At 38.2% G+C, this 23,921-nt stretch overlaps 1 protein-coding gene across 1 annotated transcript in view; it reads right to left on the reverse strand.

Annotated features, from left to right (window-relative positions):
- The window catches only part of grik4 (glutamate receptor, ionotropic, kainate 4), a 585,146-nt gene that overhangs the window by 251,371 nt on the left and 309,854 nt on the right, over positions 1-23,921 (reverse strand). The window contains exon 4 of the mRNA XM_047391909.1: positions 6,049-6,213. Coding sequence (XP_047247865.1) covers positions 6,049-6,213 — 165 coding nt within the window. The remainder of the gene's footprint in view (positions 1-6,048; positions 6,214-23,921) is intronic.

A 23,921-nucleotide genomic window follows, 5' to 3' on the forward strand; every position in this document is an offset into this window, starting at 1 on the left:
TGTAGTGGCCCTTTCTTGATATTTCCATCTACACTAACTGTGGCCACTGATCCATCCCTAATCCAATTCCTGGCCCTAATCACACACACACACAAAAGATTTGTGCTGTATAACAATATCTAAGCTGCACACACAAACAGATGCTGCACACACCAAAAAATGGAACATTAGGCGTGTCTTTATTCAGACAGAGAAAACATAAATGTTTCCTGTTGCTCTTGTAAAAGCCTACAAATAGGCAGCACCACTGAATCTTTTGTGATTGTTCAACTGTATCATACTGAAAAATCAATCTCTCCACTTTTTGTCACAGTTGTTTGTTTAGAAAATTAGTCGTTTTTTTAAGTACACTACTGTGCTAAATTGATTTTTGGAGTGTTTTCAATAAAAATTCAAGAAGGTCAAACAATAAATCTTGAGGTGTGAGGCAACCATTTTCCAATTATTAGTTATAACATGGTGAAAACACAATACATTAAAACAAGCCCTTTATTGAATGTCAATGTTCTGTACTTTTGTTCCAATTTTCATGGCAAACATGCTTAAAATGTTTTTACTGACCACCCAACTTTTTTTCAAGAATTCCTTTCATGCCATTTTAACCATACCACTCAGAAAACCTGGTTTCCTACATGTATCAAGGCAGCTTTGTTCTACAAAAAGGATATCTGGAGATGGTATCATAATTGCTTAATTGACTTTATTCAATCAGGATTGCATCTGGCATCATAGTAGACAGGTTGCATTATTGAAATATTACCTTGTGTTTGAATGACACAAGGTGATATCCAACTTTGTGAAAATTTGTGTGGGTGCGCGACTGTGAACATTTGTGTGTCTGTGTGTGTATGGGCGTGCTTTTGTGTGTGTTGGGAGAAGGTGTGTGTGTGTGCTAGTTTGTCACTTTGAATTGCAAAGACGTTGCAAGCCAATAAACAATAATCAACATTTTTCACCACTAGAAAAATGCTCAGAAGGCCTTACGGCTGTTACCTGCTTTGAGATTGTTTTAAAGATTTTACAAAACATATGTAAGTGTATGACCTGGCCTTCTTGTATTTATTAATGCTGCAATTACAGCATTAATAAATGCTGGGGAAAGAGAGGTGGGGGGGCTAAAGTAACATTTCCACATTACTAATTGTTAACACAATGCATAGTTTTTTTTCCCCTGTATACATCTCTTACATCTTTTAACTATATTGTATCACATTTCACAGCTTAAATATTGAATGAAAAAAGATTTACAGATGCCGATAAATCATAAAACAAATGCTCACCCAATAAATATAAAACACTAAATTTAAGTTGCTGCAACATGCAACAATGTAATTTTCTAATATTTTGCTCAAAATACATCTCATCAGGTGACCTTCATTGTAGGTAAGACATGGGTGAAAAGATGTCAAAACACTTTTTTAGGTATTGCTAGTTCTAGTTTTTTAGTTTTACTTTTGAAACTTTTCTGGTGCAGTTGTTGACTAGACCAGCAGTGCTTCATACTGATCACTTCTTCTTTCTTTTCTCGGATTGGACCGCACATAACACACACATACAGAGCTGTGTGCTGCACAGATGAAACCACTTCAAATAATGAGTCATCTTCAGCTGGAAGTTCACATGACATATTTCTCTATAAAAGCAATAACCTTTTCATCACTATTACGATCTAGGACATGGGAGTCAGATACCCAAAAAAGGCAGATGTTGAGTTGTTTCAGATCACCCTCCTTGAACCGCCACCTTAACGTGGTGGAGAGGTTTGAGTGCTCGAATGATCCTAGAGGCGATGTTGTCTGGGGCTTGTTGGAGTCATCCATTTTGGTCGCACATTTTGACATGCGCAGCTCAACAGACGTCGCTGCTCTGATGTCACCCGGGATTATGAAATCCGTAGGAAATAATGTTTCGTTGCCATTTCCCACGTGTCTCACAGGATGACGCAACGGAGGCACATCTCTGGAGAGACAAAAGCTCGCAGGCGAACCTTTGCTCCACAAGGCCATTCCTGGAAGAGCTTGAAAGCTGGAAATCTGTCTGATACAAGAAGGTCAGAAGATTCATAAACCGATCGAAGACCACGCCGACACCCGGCGCAGGTGAAAACCCACAGAGGTTTTATCTCCAAGGAAATTAGTTTCCTCCTTGTTAATTCAGTCGACTAAACGGTTCTTCATATTTTCTCCTCCTGGACGGATGAGAAGTTACCGTTGTTTTTCTTTTCCTTGAGGTGATCACGGACGCATGATCCCCCCTCATTTTTCTACAGACCTGATCCATCATCAACCAGAGAAGAGAAGAAATCAACGTCAAAGTAATTTTGTTCTTTTCATATTAAACCGGATAGGTGCATTTAGAGGTCTGAGCAGGATGAGGCAGTTAAGGTGATGTAGGATCACCTGTAGGTTAATCTAAGGTATTAACTTGTTGCATACTATACTGATTGAATTATGTTATGCTGAGCTGTGTTTTGATTTGCTGCGCAAGCGCTGCTGAATCGTGTGTGGTTAATGTTTTGTCCGGCTGATCCCAAATCAGCCAGGAGTTAGAAGTTGGACTCTTGAAAATTTTTCATTCAAAGCAACTGCGGTCTGGGCCTCGTGGTCTGACTATTCTTTTGTTCCAGTGTTTTTACTGGAATTTTCCCACTGAGTTCCCGCTTCAGAGTTTTATGACTCTTTGTTCGAGATTTGGGGCATTCAGCTGCTAGAGGCTAAAGGGGCGTGGCCCTACCGTTTATCAGCTGATCGCTGCGATTGAGACATCAGCACACCAGGAGGACTTCTCTTTCCATTTAACCCAAATTGCACATTTTGTCCATAAAACTGCTGGTTTGATCTTCATAGACACTAAATGCGCATATATATTTTTCTTCTATTATTATTGTTAGGCAGTCATTTTTATTCCCTTTGTGTAGAACGATGCTTGCTAGTTAGGTGAAGGTTTTTGGACCAGAATAATGGTATATCAGGATTATTTGGCTTCAATAAATCTTCATATATATAATTAAGAGAAGCGTTTGTGTTTATCTGTCAAAACAAGGTCGAAGTTCCCCCACCTTCGGTGAAGCGGTTGAATAAACAGTGACATTTTGTGGTTTAGGTTAATAATTTATTAATTATTAATGATGAATAGCTAATTGTAATTATTAAAGAGCTTTGAGCCCATAATCACAACACCAGAGGACATCTCTGATTTCTATTCATAAGTAATAATCTTTGGTTAAGAAATACATTTTTTTCAAATTATGATTTTAAATTATAATAATTCTTGGTAAATATTAATTAATCAATAAACGTAGTTCTTACAGGCTTAAATGCTCCTGGTAGGGTCTCCCATGGCAAACAGGCTCTGGGTGACGGGTCAGACAAAGAGTGGTTCAAGACACCTTCATGAGGACCACACAATTGAGGCACGTGACCTGGGAAGCACTGATTCGCCAACACTATTCACAGTGGGGGTGGGGAGCTGTTGACCTCGACTGGGGACATTATTGGGCGGTGGAGTGGGAGTTTGGTCCGCATTGCCGGCAGTAAGTGGGACCTGTTCCTGGTGCATGTTGGAATCCGGCAGGGCTACCCTTCCCTATCTCTTCTCATCCTCCTGGACTTGACTGCAGCTTTCGACACTACACCACCACATCCTCCTTCACCATTCACATCCCACTATCAATCTTTCTGACTCTGTTCATGAGTGGTTCTCATCCTACGTCACTGGGAGAACTGAGCATGTCTCCTTGGGACCTACTAAATCCCTTATGCACAACGTAAACTGTGGTGTCCCTCAAGGCTCAGTGCTTGGCCCCATCCTGTTTATTCTGTACACGCTCCCTCTTAGCCATGTCATCAACAGGCATGGATATTCACTACACTGTTATGCTGATGACACTCAACTCTACCTCAGCACAAACCAAACTCCTTCTGCTGCCCTGCCATCAACCACTTTGACCACCTACCTAGAGGAAATAAAGGCATGGATGAGGCAAACATTTCTGCAGCAAAACAGCTCTAAGACTGAAACCATCTTAGTCCACATCAGGTTCAGTCATCTGACATTACCAGCATCACCTTCTCAGGACAAGGTATTCCACTTTCAACATCAGTCACCAACCTGAGTGTGAAAGTTGACTCTCATCTGACCTTTGAAGCTCACATCAAACATCTTTGCAAGACCTCCTTCTTCCACCTCAGGAACATTGCTAAACTCTGTCCGACACTCACTTCTACAGATGCGGAAAAGTTTTGTCCATGCCTTTGTCTCCTCCAGGTTGGACTACTGCAATGCGCTTCTCACCAGGATCCCAGAGAAAAGACTTCAGAAAAGGCAGTATATTCAAAACAGTGCCGCTAGGATCCTACTGAAGGTGCGCAAACATGACAACATCACCCCATCCTTAAATCACTCTACTGGCTCCTGTCTCACTCAGGATTGAGTATAAGGTCTCCCTCCTTACCCACCAGCAGTGTAGGGCATGTTACTTTAAAAAAGTAATTACTTAATTTCTAGTTACTTCTCCCAAAAAGTAATCATTATAAAAGTAAATAGTTGGGAAAGTAACTATCGCATTACTTTTTTAAGTTTAAATATATCTATGAATTTAGATTTTTTTCTAAGGTCTCATGAGCCAGTTGCAGAGTGGAATTATATAGACATGTTGCCAACTTGCACCGAACTTTTAATATTTACTTTACATGTATGTTCCCGCCTTTTACCTGAAAGAGAATAAAGTAGTGCCCGTACTTCCACTTTGAAAATGCAATATTTCTCTCCAGACCTGCCATTGTTGCAGCTTACATCTGCTAGTTTGTCTGAGGAGGGCTGCTGTGTGCGTTTGTTGTTTGTGTGTAAACTGAACAGTGCCTCTGATTGGCTTATAACGAAAGCTTACTCTTATTTTTTTTGTTTGTTTTTTTATTTAAAAAAATTTATATTTTTTTATTAAAACAAAAAACGCAAGCTTACTCTACCTTAGCCAATCATCTTCACTTATGCGATTGTCTCGCTCCTCACTCCTCCTTTTACCAAAGAAAAAAAGCTTTGATACTGTGGCTGTGAGCCACGACAGATGACAAGAACTTCAATGAGTACATTTAGTTTATAATACAACCCATTTAATTGTCAGCAAAGGTATCGGTGTTGTAATGATCGAAAAAAGTAATTCGTTTGATTATTCATTGCTGAAAATAGTAACACCGTTAGTAACGTCATTTATTTTTAACGCCGTTATTCCCATCACTGCCTACCAGTGCATCCATGGTGAAGCCCCTTTCTATCTCAAGGATCTCCTCACCTCATTGACCTGCACAAGCTTACTCCAATCTTCCTCAGGAAGAACATAGAACAATACTTAAAACCTGTGGCATTAAACCAGGACAGCATTTAGCAGTAGTAGCACAATGGTCTGGGAGTAGACAAGTGTACTTAAATGATGGAACCCTGTATTCTGCTCTCTGGCAAAAAATTCTGAAGGAGAATATTCAGCGACCACCTTGATGCGTTTAGCTCAAATGCACTTATTATGCAGCAGGACAAGTCCACAAAAACAAATCCACTTTTGCTTGGGTCAAAAGGAGTGGCCTAGTCAAAGTCCTAATTTAAATCATTTTATAATGCAGGCCATTCTTGCTTGAAAACTCTTCATTGTGGCTAAATAAGAAGATAATCTGCAAAGGACAGTGGGGGAAAATTGATTCACATGTGAAAAATGTATTGCCAGTTATGGCAAGGTAGGCACAATCAGTTATATATGCTTAAGGCAGCTATTACTTCACACAGGGCTAGGTTGGCTTGGACAGTGTTTAAAAATAATTTTATGTAATTACTCAGGTTATCTTTATCTGATATTGACATTTGTTCAAGAATCAACTATTTAAGTGTGACAAAAAAAACAACAAAAAAAAAAAAACAGAAGAAACCTTTTAAGACACAAATACTCTTTCACAGCACTGTATTAACAAGAAAGACTCAAAATAACATAACAAAAGACACATGCTTTTATCTTTACTTTACAGATTAAATTCTTTATAATGGCCTCAGTAAGACACTTACTTGTCTCTCCCATCTCATATTCACTGTCTCTTAGCAATTCAAAGATGTCCACCTCCAGCTTGCCCGTGGCGGAGCGGTTGCTGCTCCTGTTGATGTTATTTTTGGCCAGTGTGATGGCTAAACGCTCCCCCCTGCTGCACTCCATAGGATCATCAAGAATGGCAGCTGGCAAGAACAGAATACAGTACAACAAATAAGAATAGAGAGAAACATTTTCTGCACTTTTACTACAAATCCGAAAGATTTATTTTAAACAGAAGGTAGCGTGACCTGCACAGCTAGTGATCCAAGAAGTCATATTCTTTTTAACTTCTGATAAAAAAAATCCCTGCTCCCATGGTAGATAGACATATTAAGACCAATAATTACTTGACATTATAGGAGCTTGGCTTTCAGTTAACTAGAGTGCCAACATTGGTGGAAAATGTTTAACAATTCCATTCATGTTGGGGATAGCACCGTATAGGAGTATTTATTTTTTATTTTTTTTGATGTGTTTGAAACGTAGTTTAGTTTAGTTTTATGCAGGTTACCAGTCTACCAAAGTTTGAAAAAGTTGTGGTTTCAAAACTGCAAAAAGTGAGATTCAGACTTTTTTTAATGGTTTAATTTTAATGAGATGCCAGAGAAAGGGTTGGAGCAACTAAAGTTTTGCCTACCTCTCCATCTCCATGGAGCATACAGTAACACACACCTGTTGCTGCACACCTAAGATTAGCTGGCTGAAAGAAGGCTAAAATACTTTTCCCTACAAGAAAGGCAAATTTGCCTAATTGGAAATCGTGACAATATTTCACAGAAAGCAGGGAAACTACAGAAACTCCACCTACCGTATCAGTCTTATTAGGGGAGTCAGACAGCTAACACCTTAACTTAACTAGCCCTACTAATATTATCTGGCCAAACTTCTATTATTACTTTATAATGAGAACAACAACAAAGAAAGATAAACAATTTTACTTTTAATTTATCAAAATCAAAGCAACAATATCTAAATGCTGTAGATAATTTGCATAACTGTTAATCATCAACATTTTATATTATTTGGGTAGCAGTAGGAATAAATGTTTTTTGTTATTCATAAAAGGAATAAGATCAAGTCATAAAAGTATTTTTAAGTTTGGGGTATTTTTATTCACGTTTATCAGACAGGAAGAATCAACCCACCCATGTCTAGGTTCTATAATAAAATCCTGAAGCTTTAAAATTTTTAACCATTAAAAAAAACTGTTTAAATGCTAATTCATAATATACTGTTTACTGCACTAAACATCCACGTTTTTTATGTTTTCATGAAATAATGCAAAAGACCTCAGTCAGTGCAGTAGCTTTTCAGAGAGTAGAGCGAGTCTACAACCAAATTAAATCAGTTTGCCACAGCAACATGAAACAATGAAGAGAGAGAGTCCTACACTCACATTTGCTTTATGCTGCTTCTGGGTAGAATATTTGCTGTAATGTAACACTGCAATCTCATGTGTTTGGCTCTTCAAAGCAAATTATAAAGACATTATCTATACTTTGTACTCTGTCTATGTGAAAACAGTTATTCTATCTGAATAAGATTGCAGGGGATATTAAAAAGCTAAGGTCATTTCTTTGCATGCATGCTGTGATATTTTAATCACGTCATGAACGTATTCAGTGACCTTTAACAGCACAAGTATCTAACCAGCAGTTAAACATTCAAAGCAAACATCACTCATGTTCTGGATTTTTAAGCTTGAAAACAACTGGAATGACAGGTGCTTTCAGATACACAAAATTAATTAACTGTTTTCTGGTTTTTATGATATGTCTGCCCCAGAATTAGCTTCTTTTATGACCTCGCCAGCTCTGTGCTGCATCAGTACTCATGAGAACCACAGCCACATTTCGCTCCTTGAACGAATGCTAACACAGATGAACTTAAAGATCTCACCCGAACCACTTCATCAGGTTTTGGTGGAGCTACTTCATCAAATATTTGTATGGAAGTCAAGACCTCGGCACAGTCAGTGTAGATAATAAATACAACATAAAAAGAGCAGCAGATATTGTACTGCACCCTTTACAAATAATTACATTTTGTTTGCTAGTTAAAAACAAACAGAATACCAACAAGTATACATGTCCAAAATCATTGAAATTAACATACGGAAAACAGACACAATGAAAGCCAAAAACTGCAACATGTATAATAAAACCTAAAAGAAAACATACACTGTGTTGCCAAAAATATTTTTCTCTCTACTTTTACATGTACATTAACTTTGATAGCACCCTATTCTTAATCTATAAGGTCCAATTTGTGGACTCTGTGGAGGCCAGTCAAGTTTCTCCACACCAAACTGTATACACCTGCAGCCACAGAAGCGATTGAAACACAAGAATTAATTGATTTGGTGGTGGGACCCATTACTTTTGGCAATATAGTATTAAGATGACCATATGTATGTTCTGGTATTGTCTGGTTTCTAAATTCTTCTTACTGTTCCTTTTCCACTCATGATTTTTTTTTTTCTTGTGTGAAGTAGGTATCCATTCATTCATCTTCTATACCGCTTATTCCATAGTGGGTCACAGGGAAGCTGGTGCCTATCTTTAGCAGTCTATGGGCAAGAGGCGGGGTACACCCTGGACAGGTCGCCAATCCATTGCAGGGCAACACAGATACATACATCAACACACTCATTCACACCTAAGGGCAATTTAGAGAGACCAATTTACCAAACAGTCATGTTTTTGGACTGTGGGAGGAAGCCGGAGTACCCGGTGAGAACCCACGCAGTGCTACTAACTGCGCCACCATGCAGCCCTTTAAGGAAATTGAAGTAGGTTTTTGTTTTGTATTTGTCTACTACAGTGAATGCAGCCCTTGAGTATCTAGCTTACACATTTTTATGTTTGAACACAAGTAAATAAAAAAATAGGTCATCAGTAGGTTCCTATATAGCTTTGTAGACAAAATGAAAAAAATTTAACCATGTGAATGAGGTGTATTGGAGAACAGACAGGTAAAACATGTAGAAATTATGTGATCTAGTGATTAGTGATACACACTACTGTATGAGCCATTCATTCACCCCTACAAATCATTGAATTCAGATGTACCAGTCACCTCCAGGTGTATATATTCCAACACTTCCTGAAGCAGACTGCTTCCACAAACATTTGTGAAGGAATGGGTCACTCTTAGGAGCTCAGTAAAATCCAGCATGGTACTGTGAGAGGATGCCACTTGTGTAATGAGCACAATTGTCAGATTTTCTCACTCGGTGGATGCTGAGGTCTACAGTGTCCAACCTACAGAGTCAAAAGCTGCTGACCTCCAAACTTCATGTTGCCTTCAGATTATTTCAAGAACAGTGTGCAGAGAGCTTTGTGGAATAGATTTCCGTGGCTGAGCAGATGAATCAGAGTCTTACATCACCAAGTCCAATGCAAAAAGTTGAATGTCGTGGTGTAAAACATACAACAAGGTCCATAAAGACATGGGTGATTGAGTCTGGTGTGGAAGAACTTATCTGGTCTGCGCAGAACCCTAATGCTCCAACCAGAGACTTCAGCCTGGGCCGAATTAGTGCAGAGACTGTGAGACAGGCATTCTTGTACAACAAGTACAACTCCTGGAAAAATTACTCCTCAACTAGAAGAGTTGACAGTGGGCCAATGTCACATTAAATCCTTTGTATTAAAAATGGGATGTCATTAAAATTCAGGTGTGTGCAAGGCAAGTGACCCAATACATTTGGTAAGGTCAAGGTCAGGCTTATATAGCACATTTATAATAAATATGATTTCCTATAGAACTTTACAGAAATAAAAATAGTCAGCAGTAAAATACACTGCAAAAAAAAAAAAAAAGATCCAAGTTTTTTTCTTCCAATCTGTTCCCAAACAACAGAGAAATGCATTTTGTTTAGAAACAAATAAAGCTATGCATGTATTAGAAGATATCTTTTCAGAATGTTATAGTAGTCATTTTTGTAACCCATTTAACACATTTTGTAGCAGCATTTGAGGCTTTCATAAAGAAACTCTAATTGGGACAAACTATCTGTCAAGAAAAATATATCCTGCAGGGTCATGAATATCATTGATAAGTAGAGTAAGTATCATACGGATGAAATATGCCATTCAGTTTTCAAGCATTTGTATGGCATACATTTATTTAACTTTAATTTAAATATACAGCTGAGTCTCCAAACTGGCAAATGCCTAATCGGAAATGACTTATACATTAAACTTAGTAAAATAAGTAAAAAAGAAGAGGCTATATGGTGTTTTTCAAATCTGAAAATGAAAACCAATATAAATGCTAAAACTATCAGGAGAGTAAAGATTCTGCGTGAGGTACTTGCATAAATATTTTGAGAACAGTATCATAAACAATATTGAACATAATGCTGGAAACATTTTTTAAAAAGCTCCACGAACTCTTATTTCAATGTAAGATGTTTATGTATTCAGCTAATTAACAGAAGGCAGCAAACATTACAGACAAAAAAGCATTAAACAGCAGCTTTTATCAGTAAACACATAAAAACCAAGCTAACTCCAAAATCTAGTAACATTACCATCTGTATTTACACAACACCCATTTGGTTGTTTTCCAGTAACCCAGACGGTAGCTAGCTCAGCAAACTTTCTTAACAGTCTGCAGTGAAAGTTGTCTTTCTGACATGCAGTCCTCCTGGAGCATGTCTAGAAAATCTGGTGTGTAGTAAAAACAGCTAAATAAACTGGTTGGTGAACACAAACCAGATAGAGAACTGTACATACAGCTTCCCTCCAGATTTGGTGCAGACGTTTGGATTGAATGTTAATCAGTTTATACAGTTTTTTTCTGGCATCTTCTGATTTTACTATGTTCAAAAACTTAAAGTGGTTGGTAAAGAACTTAGTGGGGATTTGGCAGTTTTTTTTTCTCTCTTTCTTTTTTTTTCAATAAATAAAGTAGTATAAGCAGAGATAGCAATGCATGGTAATATGGATTGATGATACAACAATATGACCAATTGAAAATGGTCAGTGCTGATATTTGAGAAGTTTTGAATAAGACCTTGCCCATATTGGGAATAAAACATGTTAAAATCACTTTGGAGTTGTCTCTCTTGAACAGGAATTTGTCTAACTTGAATCTCATACCATGCATGGAACTTGGGTTACAGGGAGCTGGATTTGGATGGGACCTGATTTTTCTCTAGAATCTGTGATGTTTACATTCAGTTTGAAGTTCTTTCAGATGAGCAATTACAGTAAGTACATGAAAGAGAGCTACTGTATGGCATTGTCAATGTTTAAAAATGCTGAGGTAAAGCTTGCGTTTGGTCCACCTCTCTTTCGCCATCATCATTAAAGCTGTGTAGTGAAAGCTGGGAGTCCACTATTTTGTATTGGAGTCACTTTTTAAAGTTGCACTACAGAATGTTGCATTGCACAGCTGCTTTTGCACATAAGCATTATGCATGTTTTCAGGTATAAATAAACACTGTACTGAGCCAATGGCCTCAGGTAAGTAGACTGATTATTAGACTTAATAAATGTTTTCAATTAGTCTTGCAAGGATTGGCATTTTGAAGTGTTCAATACCTGACATATGGCAAACAGGCAGAGCTGCCTTAACGCATAAAAAAACATAAACTGCAGCCCGATCCATCATAACCCAATGAGTAGTAAGGTGGGGATCTAAAGCATAGTAGGCAATGGACTCTGAGAAAAAGTGGTCTGTTGAAAACAAACGATAACAGCAGGGAGGATATCACAAAGAAATCTCCCGAGGTCGTTTAGCATTTTTTAACAAATATCGGAACTGTTGTTGTAATTCAGTAAAGTGTAGGTTACTTTGTATCTGTAGTTTTAAAGGGTAATTTCTGAGGACAGGAGGAACGGCGGTTTACAATAAATATAATATTTCAAACTCTGTATATTAGGTTTAACAGGTTCAACATTAACAAGCTGAATGGTTCAAAACAAAAACACAGCATAAAATACTCTGCTCTGTTGGCTAAAATATATTGAAAGTATAAATAAATAATTCCTCTATTTATGGTACTGCCCACACGCTCCAACTACCAATAAAACACTAAAACCATTAATAGGTGAAGTGAACAACACTAAACATGTGTAAGTGTAATTTATAGTCTAATGAGCAATGTGGTCTGAAACAGAGCTGCAACATGAGGAAAATATGTGATGTGCAATAATGTTGAATATGTGAAGGACAATGTGATAGGACAATGTGATAGGAGTTGTGATAAATAAAGAAGTATTTAAATATACAGTGTTTATGTCTTTCTGCTTTGAATTTACTGTGATTTAAGTATACTTGAAAAACAATAAAAAATATTGTTTCCATTCTCAATCTTAGAACTGCTGTCATTAGACAATACTGTTGCATGGAAACATGTAAAGTTTCCTAATGACCAGCCCCCTATAAAGCATTTACCAAAGTTTTAAAGTTAATGGTTCTCTGACTTTTCTTTAAAGTACCACTCGTGGGCTGATTTTAGGGTTGCTAAGGACTACTTTCTATTTCAACCATTTAGCAATGACATCAAATTCTTTATAACCCTGTTCAACCTGCAAGTTGAAAAATCAGCTTAATTTGTCAGTTGTACTTTATTTCCAGACTGTTAACAAAACAACATCGCTTGTCTCTAGATTTTATGTATTTAAACACAAAAGGAACATTTTCACAAATGTATTTATGTGTGGAAAATATTTAATGAGATATAAACTACAAGAAAGACTACAGGCATTGCTACATTTTAAACAGATGGAAGCCATATTGGATTTTGGCTTGTATTTGAAGAGAAACCGTCATATCCTTGTTGGAACTCATAGGGGGCTTCCTTTTTATTTTGCAAATTGGAGTGTACATAGATATGAATGTTCTCTAGGTTATATTTTATGATAAAATACAACAAGCATTAAAAAAGTCCAACTCCGTTTATGGTGCTGTTTCAAATGTATGCTGGTACTTGAAAACCACTCCTCCAAATATTAGCATTGCCAAATTCAGTACTGATCATACAGAGCATGAATGCATGGTACATAGGCTGCACAGTCATGGAGGTGTTAATGTAGCAAGAATGTCCTAGGTTTTAATCCCAGTGGGAGCCTTACTGTGCTGTGTTTGCATTTTCTCCTTTTTAATGTGTGGTTTTTTTTGTAGATCCTCCCACAGTCCAGTCACATAAAAGAAGCACCCTGTGAAAAAATATGTGCCCCCTTACAGATGTTATTTGTTTTTGCCTGTTTTCCTTACTAAAATCTTTTACATCATATGACAAATTTAAACAGCAAGATAAAGACAAAGTTAACATGAGTAAATACAAAAAGCTGTTTACAAAAGATTGTGTGATTTAATAAAGGAAAAAAAGCTAACCAAATCAACCCGGCCTTGTGTGAAAATATAACTGGCCGCCCTGTTTAACCATAAATTAACTATGATTAACCACATTTTGGGCTGAACTTCCCCGGCCCTTCCCAGGCTTGTTGTCTGACAACATGAATTACCCCACATGGTCTCTGAAAGCAACACATCATGCCTAGATTAAAATAAATAAATCCAAGAACAAAAGAAAAACAAAGTCATTGAAATTTTTCTGTCAGGAAAGGATTGCAAAGGTTTTTGGATTCCAGTGAACCACAGTGAAAGCTATTACCTACAAATGGAGAAAACATGGAAAAGTGGTGAACCTTCCCAGGAGTGACTGGCCTACAAAAATTATTTTAAGAGCACATCAATGACTCATTCGGGAGGTCACAAAATGACCCAGAACAACATTTACAGCACTGAAAGGCTATCCGCAATTAAGGTCAGAGTTTGTAATACAAGGATAAGAAAGAGACTGGGCAAAACTGGCACCCATGGGAGAGTACCAAGGTGAACAAAACTGATAACCAAAATCAACACAAAGCCTTATCTCACATTTGCCCAAAAACATCTTTAGGGGAAAACATTCTGTGGCAGATAAATTGAGGTGTCCATCTGGAATAAAATCGTGCTTTGTCAAACAAGGTCTGTGTCCAGTGTTGAGGAATCAGGCACTTTGATGAGAAATGTTGGAACACGACAGCAACCCTAGGCAGCAGAGCCACATGAAAAGACTTTGGGAAACATGGATGCTTCAATACCCACAGTCTAAGCTAACATCAAAACATCTAGTATCTAAATGTTCCAACATCCCCAAACAGAATTTGCTTTCAAACTAAAGATTCATGAGGTTAAACACATTAATGCTACGGCAATGGGGAGCCAGGACACAAGGTCAGATGGTGGAGTTAACATTAGCCTGCCCTCCCCTCCTTCCCTCCCAAAGCTGGGTACTAAGTCCCAATGACAGAAATGGATGTGAGAATAACTGACCTGAGAAATAAGATCACTGCTAAGTTAAGTGCCTGTCAACCCTGACACCAAAAGTTGAGTGAAGTACCTCCAGAGGGTCTCCAAGATGATGTAAATGCAGCACTAAGTACAATCCCTACTGTGACCATCATGGAAACCAACGAGTTGATAAAGAGTACAGCAACAGTGATCCCTCAGATGTTTGTCCAAGGTACGGGAAACCACAAAAAACAATGTCCACCATGGAGGAGAAGGTTGGAAGCCAAAATGAAGGGAACATGGAAAGACATAAGCCAATTGTCAGAACAGGTAGACAAGGGAAATAGACACCAGACAAATAAAACAGCTCTTCTCCACCGAACCAAAGTGTACTCCCAGGGGCAGAGTTATAACACACGTTAGCAAGGCTGGAGACTGATAAAATGACAGAGGTCATTTTATTTGGTAAATCTGACCTGCTGACAGAGTGCAGCAGTGCAGTTGGGTTCCTGTACTCTTCTGGCTGTGTGTCTGATCAGAATCTTGGGGTGATCCTTTGATTCAGATTTTAAATTCAATAAACAGGTGAATGCAGTAGTCTGGCTTTTATCATCTGAAGCTTATTGTAAAGTCAAGGATTATCTTCCTCATGATGCCTTAGAGAAGGTCATTCATGCTTTTATTACTTCGAGACTGGACTACTGCAACTCCCTCTATAGTGTGGCAAGCACATAGAGGGCCGTGTGGCCCCAATCCTGGTGTTCTCTGGCAAATGCCAAGCATCCTGCACGGTGTTGGGCTGTGAGCACAACCCCCATTTGTGGATGTCGGGCCCTCATACCATCCTCATGGAGTCGGTTTCTAACCATTTGTGCAGACACATGCACATTTGTGGCCTGGTGGAGGTCATTTTGCAGGGCTCTGGCAGTGCTCCTCCTGTTCCTCCTTGCACAAAGGCGGAGGTAGCGGTCCTGCTGCTGGGTTGTTGCCCTCCTACGGCCTCCTCCACGTCTCCTGGAGTACTGGCCTGTCTCCTGGTAGCGCTTCCAGGCTCTGGACACTACGCTGACAGACACAGCTAACCTTCTTGCCACAGCTCACATTGATGTGCCATCCTGGATGAGCTGCACTACCTGAGCCACTTGTGTGGGTTGTAGAGTCCGTCTCATGCTACCACGAGTGTGAAAGTACCGCCAACATTCAAAAGTGACCAAAACATCAGCCAGAAAGCATAGGTACTGAGAAGTGGTCTGTGGTCCGCACCTGCAGAACCACTCCTTTATTGAGTGTGTCTTGCTAATCACCAAAGATTTCCCCCTGTTGTCTTTTCCATTTGCACAACAGCATATGAAATTGATTGTCAATCAGTGTTACTTCCTAAGTGGACCATTTGATTTCACAGAAGTTTGATTTACTTGGAGTTATATTGTGTTGTTTAAGTGTTCCCTTTAGTTTTTTTTAGCATTGTACATATATATATATCAGAATCAGAATCAGCTTTATTGCCAGGTTCGTACATATGAACCTGGCAATATATATATATATATATATATATACAAATATCTATGTGTGTGTGTGTGTGTGTGTGTGTGTGTGTGTGTGTGTGTGTATGCTAGTATTATAAAAAATATCTGTTACAGGTATAGTTTGGGGCTCAACTGTGAACGTAGTGCAGCCCTATGTCTGTAAACATACAAAAGAACTTCCAAAGTCAACTTTACAGCTTCCAACCGCCAAAACAGATACGGCATTGTGAAGGATGTACTAGGACAACTTGATCCATGAATGTTAAGCACTCTAGAGGTTCTAAAGGGTTACAAAGCCAGACATTAGAAGACACAATGAGATTCTTTGTTCATGGAACAATGAGCTGTAGAGCTGTATTGTCAGGGGGAGAGAAATTCATGCAGAACTTGATTGATTATTTTATTTTATGGCTAATCGGTTTACAGGCACAGCTTTGGAATTCTGTCATTTACAGTCTTGGATTTGCAGCTGTGAAAATTCATTTTCATGCTGTGATTAAAAGAAAAAGACATTTACAAGTCTGAAAATTCATTGACCTTTTTCTGTTTTCTGCTCCAGAAGGTTTTATACCTCTTCGCATTGTGACCGATGGATTTTGTGATGTAAGGATACAGAAGTTTAAGTATTTTGGGAGAGTGCTGGCACAGAGAAAAAAATGCATTCTACTGAAATATCTACTGGTTTCTCTTTTAGCTCAATGGCAATTTAAGTAAATGGTAACTAGATCAGACAACCAAACTTTTCACCGATTATTTTATGAGCTTACGGTAATGTGCTCTAAATACTTGAATGGTGGAATGGTCCTAAATGCCACTTGTTATGAGTTTTTTACACAGAACGTAAGTTTAGATGTTTTCCAGTGTTTAACTTATAGATGCAAATTGTGTTGACTGTTCTTACGCTTGTCAGAGTTGCAACCATGCTAATCTGAAAGTTGACTTTACCCATAGTTTTAAAGCAGCATTGGATTTTTTGTTTTTATGTTAAGAGACTGTATAACAGCATAGAAATGGTGATAATGTAAAAGGATTTTAGCCTGATTCTAAATAAACATGTTTTTCTAAAACACCAAGATGGGATTAAATTATTATGCAATAACAATAATACTTATTGCTCCATTCAAAGAACACAATGACAAGGCTTTTACAATAAAGGTTTGACCTATTAATAACTTGTCTAGTCTGCAATGTTTACAGCATCCACATTGAGATTTTTTTAATACATATCAAATGTTTTATTCAAAAGATAAGCACATTTTTTTAAAAACATTTTAAAAGATTTCCCTTCTATTTAAATTCTGTTCATAGCTGGGATTAATAAAGTACACTTAGTTTTATTTCATTTTAAAATTAAAAACCTATTATGTATTTTTCCTTAGAATAACTGAACATCACTTGCCTTATTAAGCTTGAGTCCTTGAAGCATGAAAGTAGTTCGGATATGGCTTACTTGTAATGGATTGCAGTCAACACCATAATGTCTTGTCAGTCATTTAGTGACTCTGGTGTCTATTTTGCAATATCTGGTGAAATATGCACAAAACAGCAAACTTTTGGATTTTTAGAGACAATGATGAAAAATATATCTGTCTTAGTATTTTACTGCAGCACTCTTCCACTGAAAATAATTTTGGTTTATCAAACATGTATCTACATATCAGAAAAAACACAGAAACACATAAGATGGTAAAATACTGAGTATGCATCAAATCAAGAAAATCAAGAGAGTCAAGAAAACTTTAGCACATCACTACAGTCTAGTGTTTCCCCTCAGTGTTGCTGGTTTCTGCCCAATTGGGCTTCTCTTGAACATGTTAGGTGGGTTTTAGAAAGTTTTAATAAGAAAACTATCAAAATAGTTGTCATTGTGTGGCAAAAAACTAAAAAGAGTTTCAACAAAATATTGTCTTTGTGCTCATATCATTAGTAAAATTATTTAACAATGTGGAGAATCTGTCAAAGTTGACTTCATAAATCAGTGCTACTCATTGGTTAATCAAGTGTCACTGTGAGATGATATTGGTCAATATCAATTGTAAATGGTCCACATAGGGTTAAGAGCTCATTGCAAGTATTGTAATGCAGAAATCTGAGCGCAACTTCATGTTTTAAAGGAATGTGGCGCAACATTCTTTATTATGTATGTTATAGTTTCAAACTTTTAACAGAAGGTTCAAGAGGGGTTGAGATTTGGGCTGGTTTTTATTGAGGTGGGTCGGTTTTACATTGTGTTTGGGCTGGAAACAGTCAGGCTGATCTGGCAACCCTGGTCCCCATATACTGATAAAAGCTGCAGGTTATATTTAGTCTCTCAAAATTCAACCTTACAGCCAAAAAATTGTTGCATGCTTATATAATAAAATATACATGCAGATGCATTTCTGTAATTTACAATATCATTGAAAAGTAAATGTATTTTGTTAATTTAACTAAATTAATAAACTCATATAGATTCACTAGCGGAACCAGAGTGGGGGACTGAAGGTTCACTTCTGCAATCTGCCATGCCCCCCCCACCCCTAAAAGTGCCACTTTAGTTTTACACTGTCAACTGTAAACATGGCTATCTAAAGTGATGTTTACAAAGGTAAATATGACATATAGCAAATGAACACTAAACAATTGCCTCTCATATGTGTTTGACTGGTGGACGGATGCATGGGCCACACTAACATAAAGGAATGAGAGCAGCACTATTAAACAATGGTGTTATAAACAGTGTTGGATAACACAGATATAGACGTCCACAAGGGAAGTGGAACAGTATTTTTTTTAGATAAAGTTTATTAAAGAGTGCTTACATGGAAAATGTAAGCAAGAAAACAAATAAGGTGACATGCGATATCCCAACAAGCTGTGAAAGACAGAAGTTGTCATCTTTGGACCGGAGTCTTTAAAAAGGAAACTGCTTAGTCAATCACTTAACCTGGATGGCATTAAATTGACCTCCGATAATAAAGTAAAAAACCTTGGTGTTATTTTTGACCAGGACATGTAATTTAAATCCTATTTTAAACAGGTTTCTAGGATTTCCTTCTTTCATCTCCAGAACATTGCCAAAATAAGAAATATCCTATTCAGGAGTGACGCTGAAAAACTAGTTCATGCATTTGTTACTTCAAGGCTGGACTATTGTAATTCTTTACTATCAGGATGTCCACAAAATGCAGTTAAAAGCCTTCAGCTGATTCAAAATGCTGCAGCAAGAGTTCTGATGAAAATTAAAAAGAGAGATCATATTTCTCCTATTTTAGCTTCCCTTCATTGGCTCCCTGTTAAATCCAGAATAGAATTTAAAATTCTCCTCCTCACATATAAAGCCCTTAATGATTTAGCTCCATCATACATCAGAGATCTGATTGTTCCATATGTTCCTAACAGAGCACTTTGTTCTCAGACTGCAGGTTTACTGGTGGTTCTTAGAGGCAGATCTTTTAGTTATCGAGCTCCTCTACTGTGGAACCAGCTCCCAGTTTTAGTCCGTGAGGCAGACACCCTGTCTACTTTTAAGGCTAGGCTTAAAACTTTGCTTTTTGATAAAGCTTATAGTTAGAGTGGCTTAGTTTATTCTGAGCTATCTGTGTAGTTATGCTGCTATAGGCTTAGGCTGCTGGAGGACATAATGACCACTTTCACCCTCTTCACTACATTCTCACACTACTCTCCAATTTTGCATTATTTGCTGTTATTTCAGCTTTTAACTTTGTTCTCTCTTTTCTCTTCCTAGAAGTTACACCTGGCCTGACTCTGTGTCTACCTGTGACACCTTTCTGGAGAGGGGAATCGTCCAAGCTTCTGCTGACAGCAACTTAATGCTCACCCTCTACGGATGATCCACTTGGCCCTGTCTTTCAGTGTTTAACCCTTTCTCTCTCCTAGACATGGCGATTGACTGAGCTTTTACTGTAACTACTTATATGGGCTTTCTTTCAGACTCTAACCTTGAAAACTGGCTCACAGTTTATCTGTTCTTTCTTTCTAGATGAAGCCACTAAAGGAGCTACATCCAATAACATTTACTTTTCCTTCCCATAGAAAGTACTCCTGGATCAGTGCTTCTTTGTTCTCTTTGTGTCTCTGCTCTGTTCTCTCTAACCCCCAGTCAGTCGTGGCAGATGGCCGCTCACACTGGGCCTGGTTCTGTTGGAGGTTTCTTCCTGTTAAAAGGGAGTTTTTCCTCTCCACTGTCGCTACATGCATGCTCAGTATGAGGGATTGCTGCAAAGTCAACGCCAGTGACTGTCCACTGTCTCTACATGCTCATCCGGGAGGAGGGAATGCTGCAAGTAACTGAATGGATGCAATCTGCTGGGTTTCCTTAGATAGAAAAACGTTTTATCCAATTTGAATAAATAACTGAATCTGACTGCACTGTTCAAGATTAGGATTAATTGGAATGTATGTACCTGACTTTGTGAAGTGCCTTGAGACGACATGTGGAGTGAGTTGGCGCTATATAAATAAACTGAATTGAAACTGAATTGAATTAATTAAAGAAAACAGTTGCTGTCTTTGAGGTACTTTGTTTGTGGTACTTTGAATCTTTTTATGGGAAGAACATCATGGAGTTGGGGCTTAGTTTGACTCGGCCTTTTATCATTTGGCCAGCAAGTTCTCTCTATGCATGTGTGGTACTACTCCACACAACTACTGCAGTTTACTCATACAGTTCAAAAAGATGCATGGGTGGTAAAGATATCTGCATATCTGTCATGATTTTTACAGCCGACTTAACCCACATGCAGAGACTCTCAGAGAACTTTGTAAAAGGGATACGTTTTTATTGAAAGATTGATCAGGAACAACAGGAGCGACGAGTCTAATCTTCCTTACCGTGAAAACACAAAGAGAAAAGATAAATAGCTGAACCTCAGAAACATGTACCAACATAAACGTATCTTACTGGAGATTCCGGAATAACCCGCCAGGGAGAGAATAAATGTCAGGAAAGGAGTTCAGCTTGCCATGCACAGACTAGATCAGGAAGTAGCCTTAGCCACTACGGAGGACTGGAACAGATCAGGTAGGATTCACACCACGGACGCAAAAACACTCAGGCGCCGAGGTGTAGGCAACCTTCCTCTATATGCTTTCCAGCTGATTAGTAGATGCACAACACCTGTCGCCTCAGGTACACTCCTACTGGCGGCACCTAGTGTCGAAAAGGTGTGAGCAGCAGGCAGCAGAACTCTAAATCCTGACAATATCTGTGTTGCCCTATTTTGAAGTGGTGGCCTGACCTGGGTGTACCTTGCGTTTTACTCTCTTGCTGCTAGAATAGACACACTGCTGCCCTCAACTGGATGTTGTCAACCCCGTACTTGGATGGCGTTATTAGGCTTGCAGGCTTTTTCTCAGTCTTTTTCCCTCAAAATGTAATGATGGTCATTAGGAAATAAACACTTTTAGTTTTATAAAAACACACGACAGGCCTTTGTCCCTGAGTTCATTTTCACTCAAGTAACTTTTTTTTTACGTTACTCTAATAATAAAAAAAAGGTATAAAAAATTATTCTGGCATTGGGAAATATCCAGTTCTAGCTATAGTTATAATTTTGTTAAGAAAATGGAAATGCCATTTTTAGTGAGGGCAACACATTTTGAGGCTGAACTGTTTGTGCGGGCTCACTGAGATTGGGATGCTGCGTTATGATTAGCCGGTGTATGCCTCAGGATCAAAGAGAGCTGTGTCAGATGGAAAGTCATTTGGACTTAGACTTCTTCAAAGTGAAACTATGCACATTCATATTACACTAGTATTTCTGAAACTCTGAACCCTATACCACCATTCTTTAATAATTTGTTTTAGTTAATGTAGAAAATAGTTAATAAATCAAACACTTTCCTTAACCATTATAAACTCATTCCTCATTTTATGTGGCAGCAGTGCTGAGATTAATTAGCGGAAAAAGTAGACAGCTATAAGAGTTCTTTCAGTATTAGATTTATATATGAGTGTGTGAACAGACCTGTGGGAGCTCAAACAACCCTGCACTTTTGTAATTAAGCAGCCAAACACTGAGCTTTATGTTTGTCTATTCACTTGTACCAGCATGACTGCAAACATCTGAAACCAATATGTCAGCTTGTACGGTTTTGTAGAAAATTAATTTTTCATTTCCAGACAATCACTCTCATCCTCAAGCCCTAAGGCAGAAACTATCAAGAGAAGTGGAGGTGCTACCTTATATAATTAGAAAAACTTACACAGCAGAGACAAGGTGACAAGTGATTTCTTGTTTTAATAAACATAATTACAGCCTACAGACTCTCGTAATAAAGTTTGCTAAAGTTAAGGACGGATTTGTTAAGTCTCAATCTGAGCCTGAATGCTGAGGTTGACTCTACTAACCTGTAAACGGTTTGACAGTTTTACTTAATCCTCTGCTGTAACTGGTGGTCAGCAAATAAAAAAATCAGAGAAGAATAAATGAAAACATCGCTGAAAAGCTGTCAAGAATCATGATAATTGTTGAAACATGTTAAAACAAAGACTAATCACCTCTTCTAAGGGCTTTGAAAGTAAAAATCATGAACCCAGAAGGCAAATTGGAAAATGCTTCCTTTGTTTTACGATTTCTGTGTATGAACAACCCACAAGGGCTGATAATAAAGAATGAATGCCAAGACCTGGAAAAGGGGGGGATAATTAGAAACCTTGAATCTCTTCTTGTTGATGGTTTTTGACACCATTTCACTGCCAAACATCTTTTGCTATTTTGAGGGGACAAGAAGGACCTCGGTGAAGAAAGCAACTATTTTACTCCCACAGGTGTCACATCAATTTGCTTTCTAGATTGGGACCATGACACCGATATGTGCAACAAGGTGAAAATGGAGAAGACTGGAATGCAGAAACAGTTAATTGCCATTTGTTGTTTTTGCTGCACATTTTTAAGAATGCTTCTAAAAGGATGCAAATGGATCTAAATTTTCACCATTATAGCTATGGTCTTGTTGAACTCATGGAGCAAATGGAAAGGAAACAAAAAAAACCCTGTAATAATATATTTTAAGTCATTATTGATATTAGAATAATGACAGAGATTATTTTAAATACCGTAATGTTTTTGTATTATTATTTCTTCAAATTCAGAAGTTTACAGAATGATTAACTATACTGCCTTTTAAACTGTGCTACTTAGGTCACACATTTTTGGTGTCCATCCCAAAGCTTCTTCAGATTGTTTGCTGGAACGCTTCTGCTCTGCCCAAAAATGTTTCGTTGTGATTGCCACTCCAAAACATTGACTTTGTTGTACTTAAGACCCTTTGTGACAAATTTGGTGGAATACTTATGCCCATTTTCCATGGGCTCTACTTTAGCCAGCTCCAGTCCTTTTAGCCCATTTACCGTTTCCATTACTGGCTTTTCCGGCCCTGTACTGGTTTTCTAGGTACCTGCTTGTTTGTAGGTCCCATTCAGGGCTGAGCAGGGATATTATGTGAAGTGAACATACTCCTGTTCATTGATTGCCCATTGACAAGAAATGAGAAGATGTTTGTTGAGGTAGCGAGAGAATGACAAATATTAAGGACCACAATGGCAGGAGCTGGTCAAACTGAAAGCCATTGCAGTTGCTTGAAATCACTGTTGGGGGACATGATGTGAGTGTTTGTTTTACTTTGCATGTTTGCACTTTAAACTTATCTCATGTTTGGTAGGCTCACACCAAACCATGAGGCAGTAATGGTTAATAGCAGCACAGCGGCTTCAAGCCGCAACTCCAGCCATCAGTGAGTCATTAGAAACACAACAGCGTTCGTGCCGAGTAGAGCAAGATTGAGTGGAATGGAGCCGTGCGGTGCTGGAACAGTGAATGGAAAAGATGTCACCAGATCTCCCAGAAAACTTCAATGCAGCAAAGAGATGCCTTGAAGGCCTAAAAAGGAAAATACAAAGGGATGCAACACTGTACACCAAGTACAATAATGGCATACAAGATTACCTTTAACAAGGTATCAATGAAGATGTACCAGAGAATTCCACAGCATAAAAACAATGTGAAAATTTTAAATATTATATGCCACAT

This window comes from Girardinichthys multiradiatus, chromosome 18, assembly GCF_021462225.1.
Source record: "Girardinichthys multiradiatus isolate DD_20200921_A chromosome 18, DD_fGirMul_XY1, whole genome shotgun sequence".
In the NCBI taxonomy this organism is placed as follows: Eukaryota; Metazoa; Chordata; class Actinopteri; order Cyprinodontiformes; family Goodeidae; genus Girardinichthys; species Girardinichthys multiradiatus.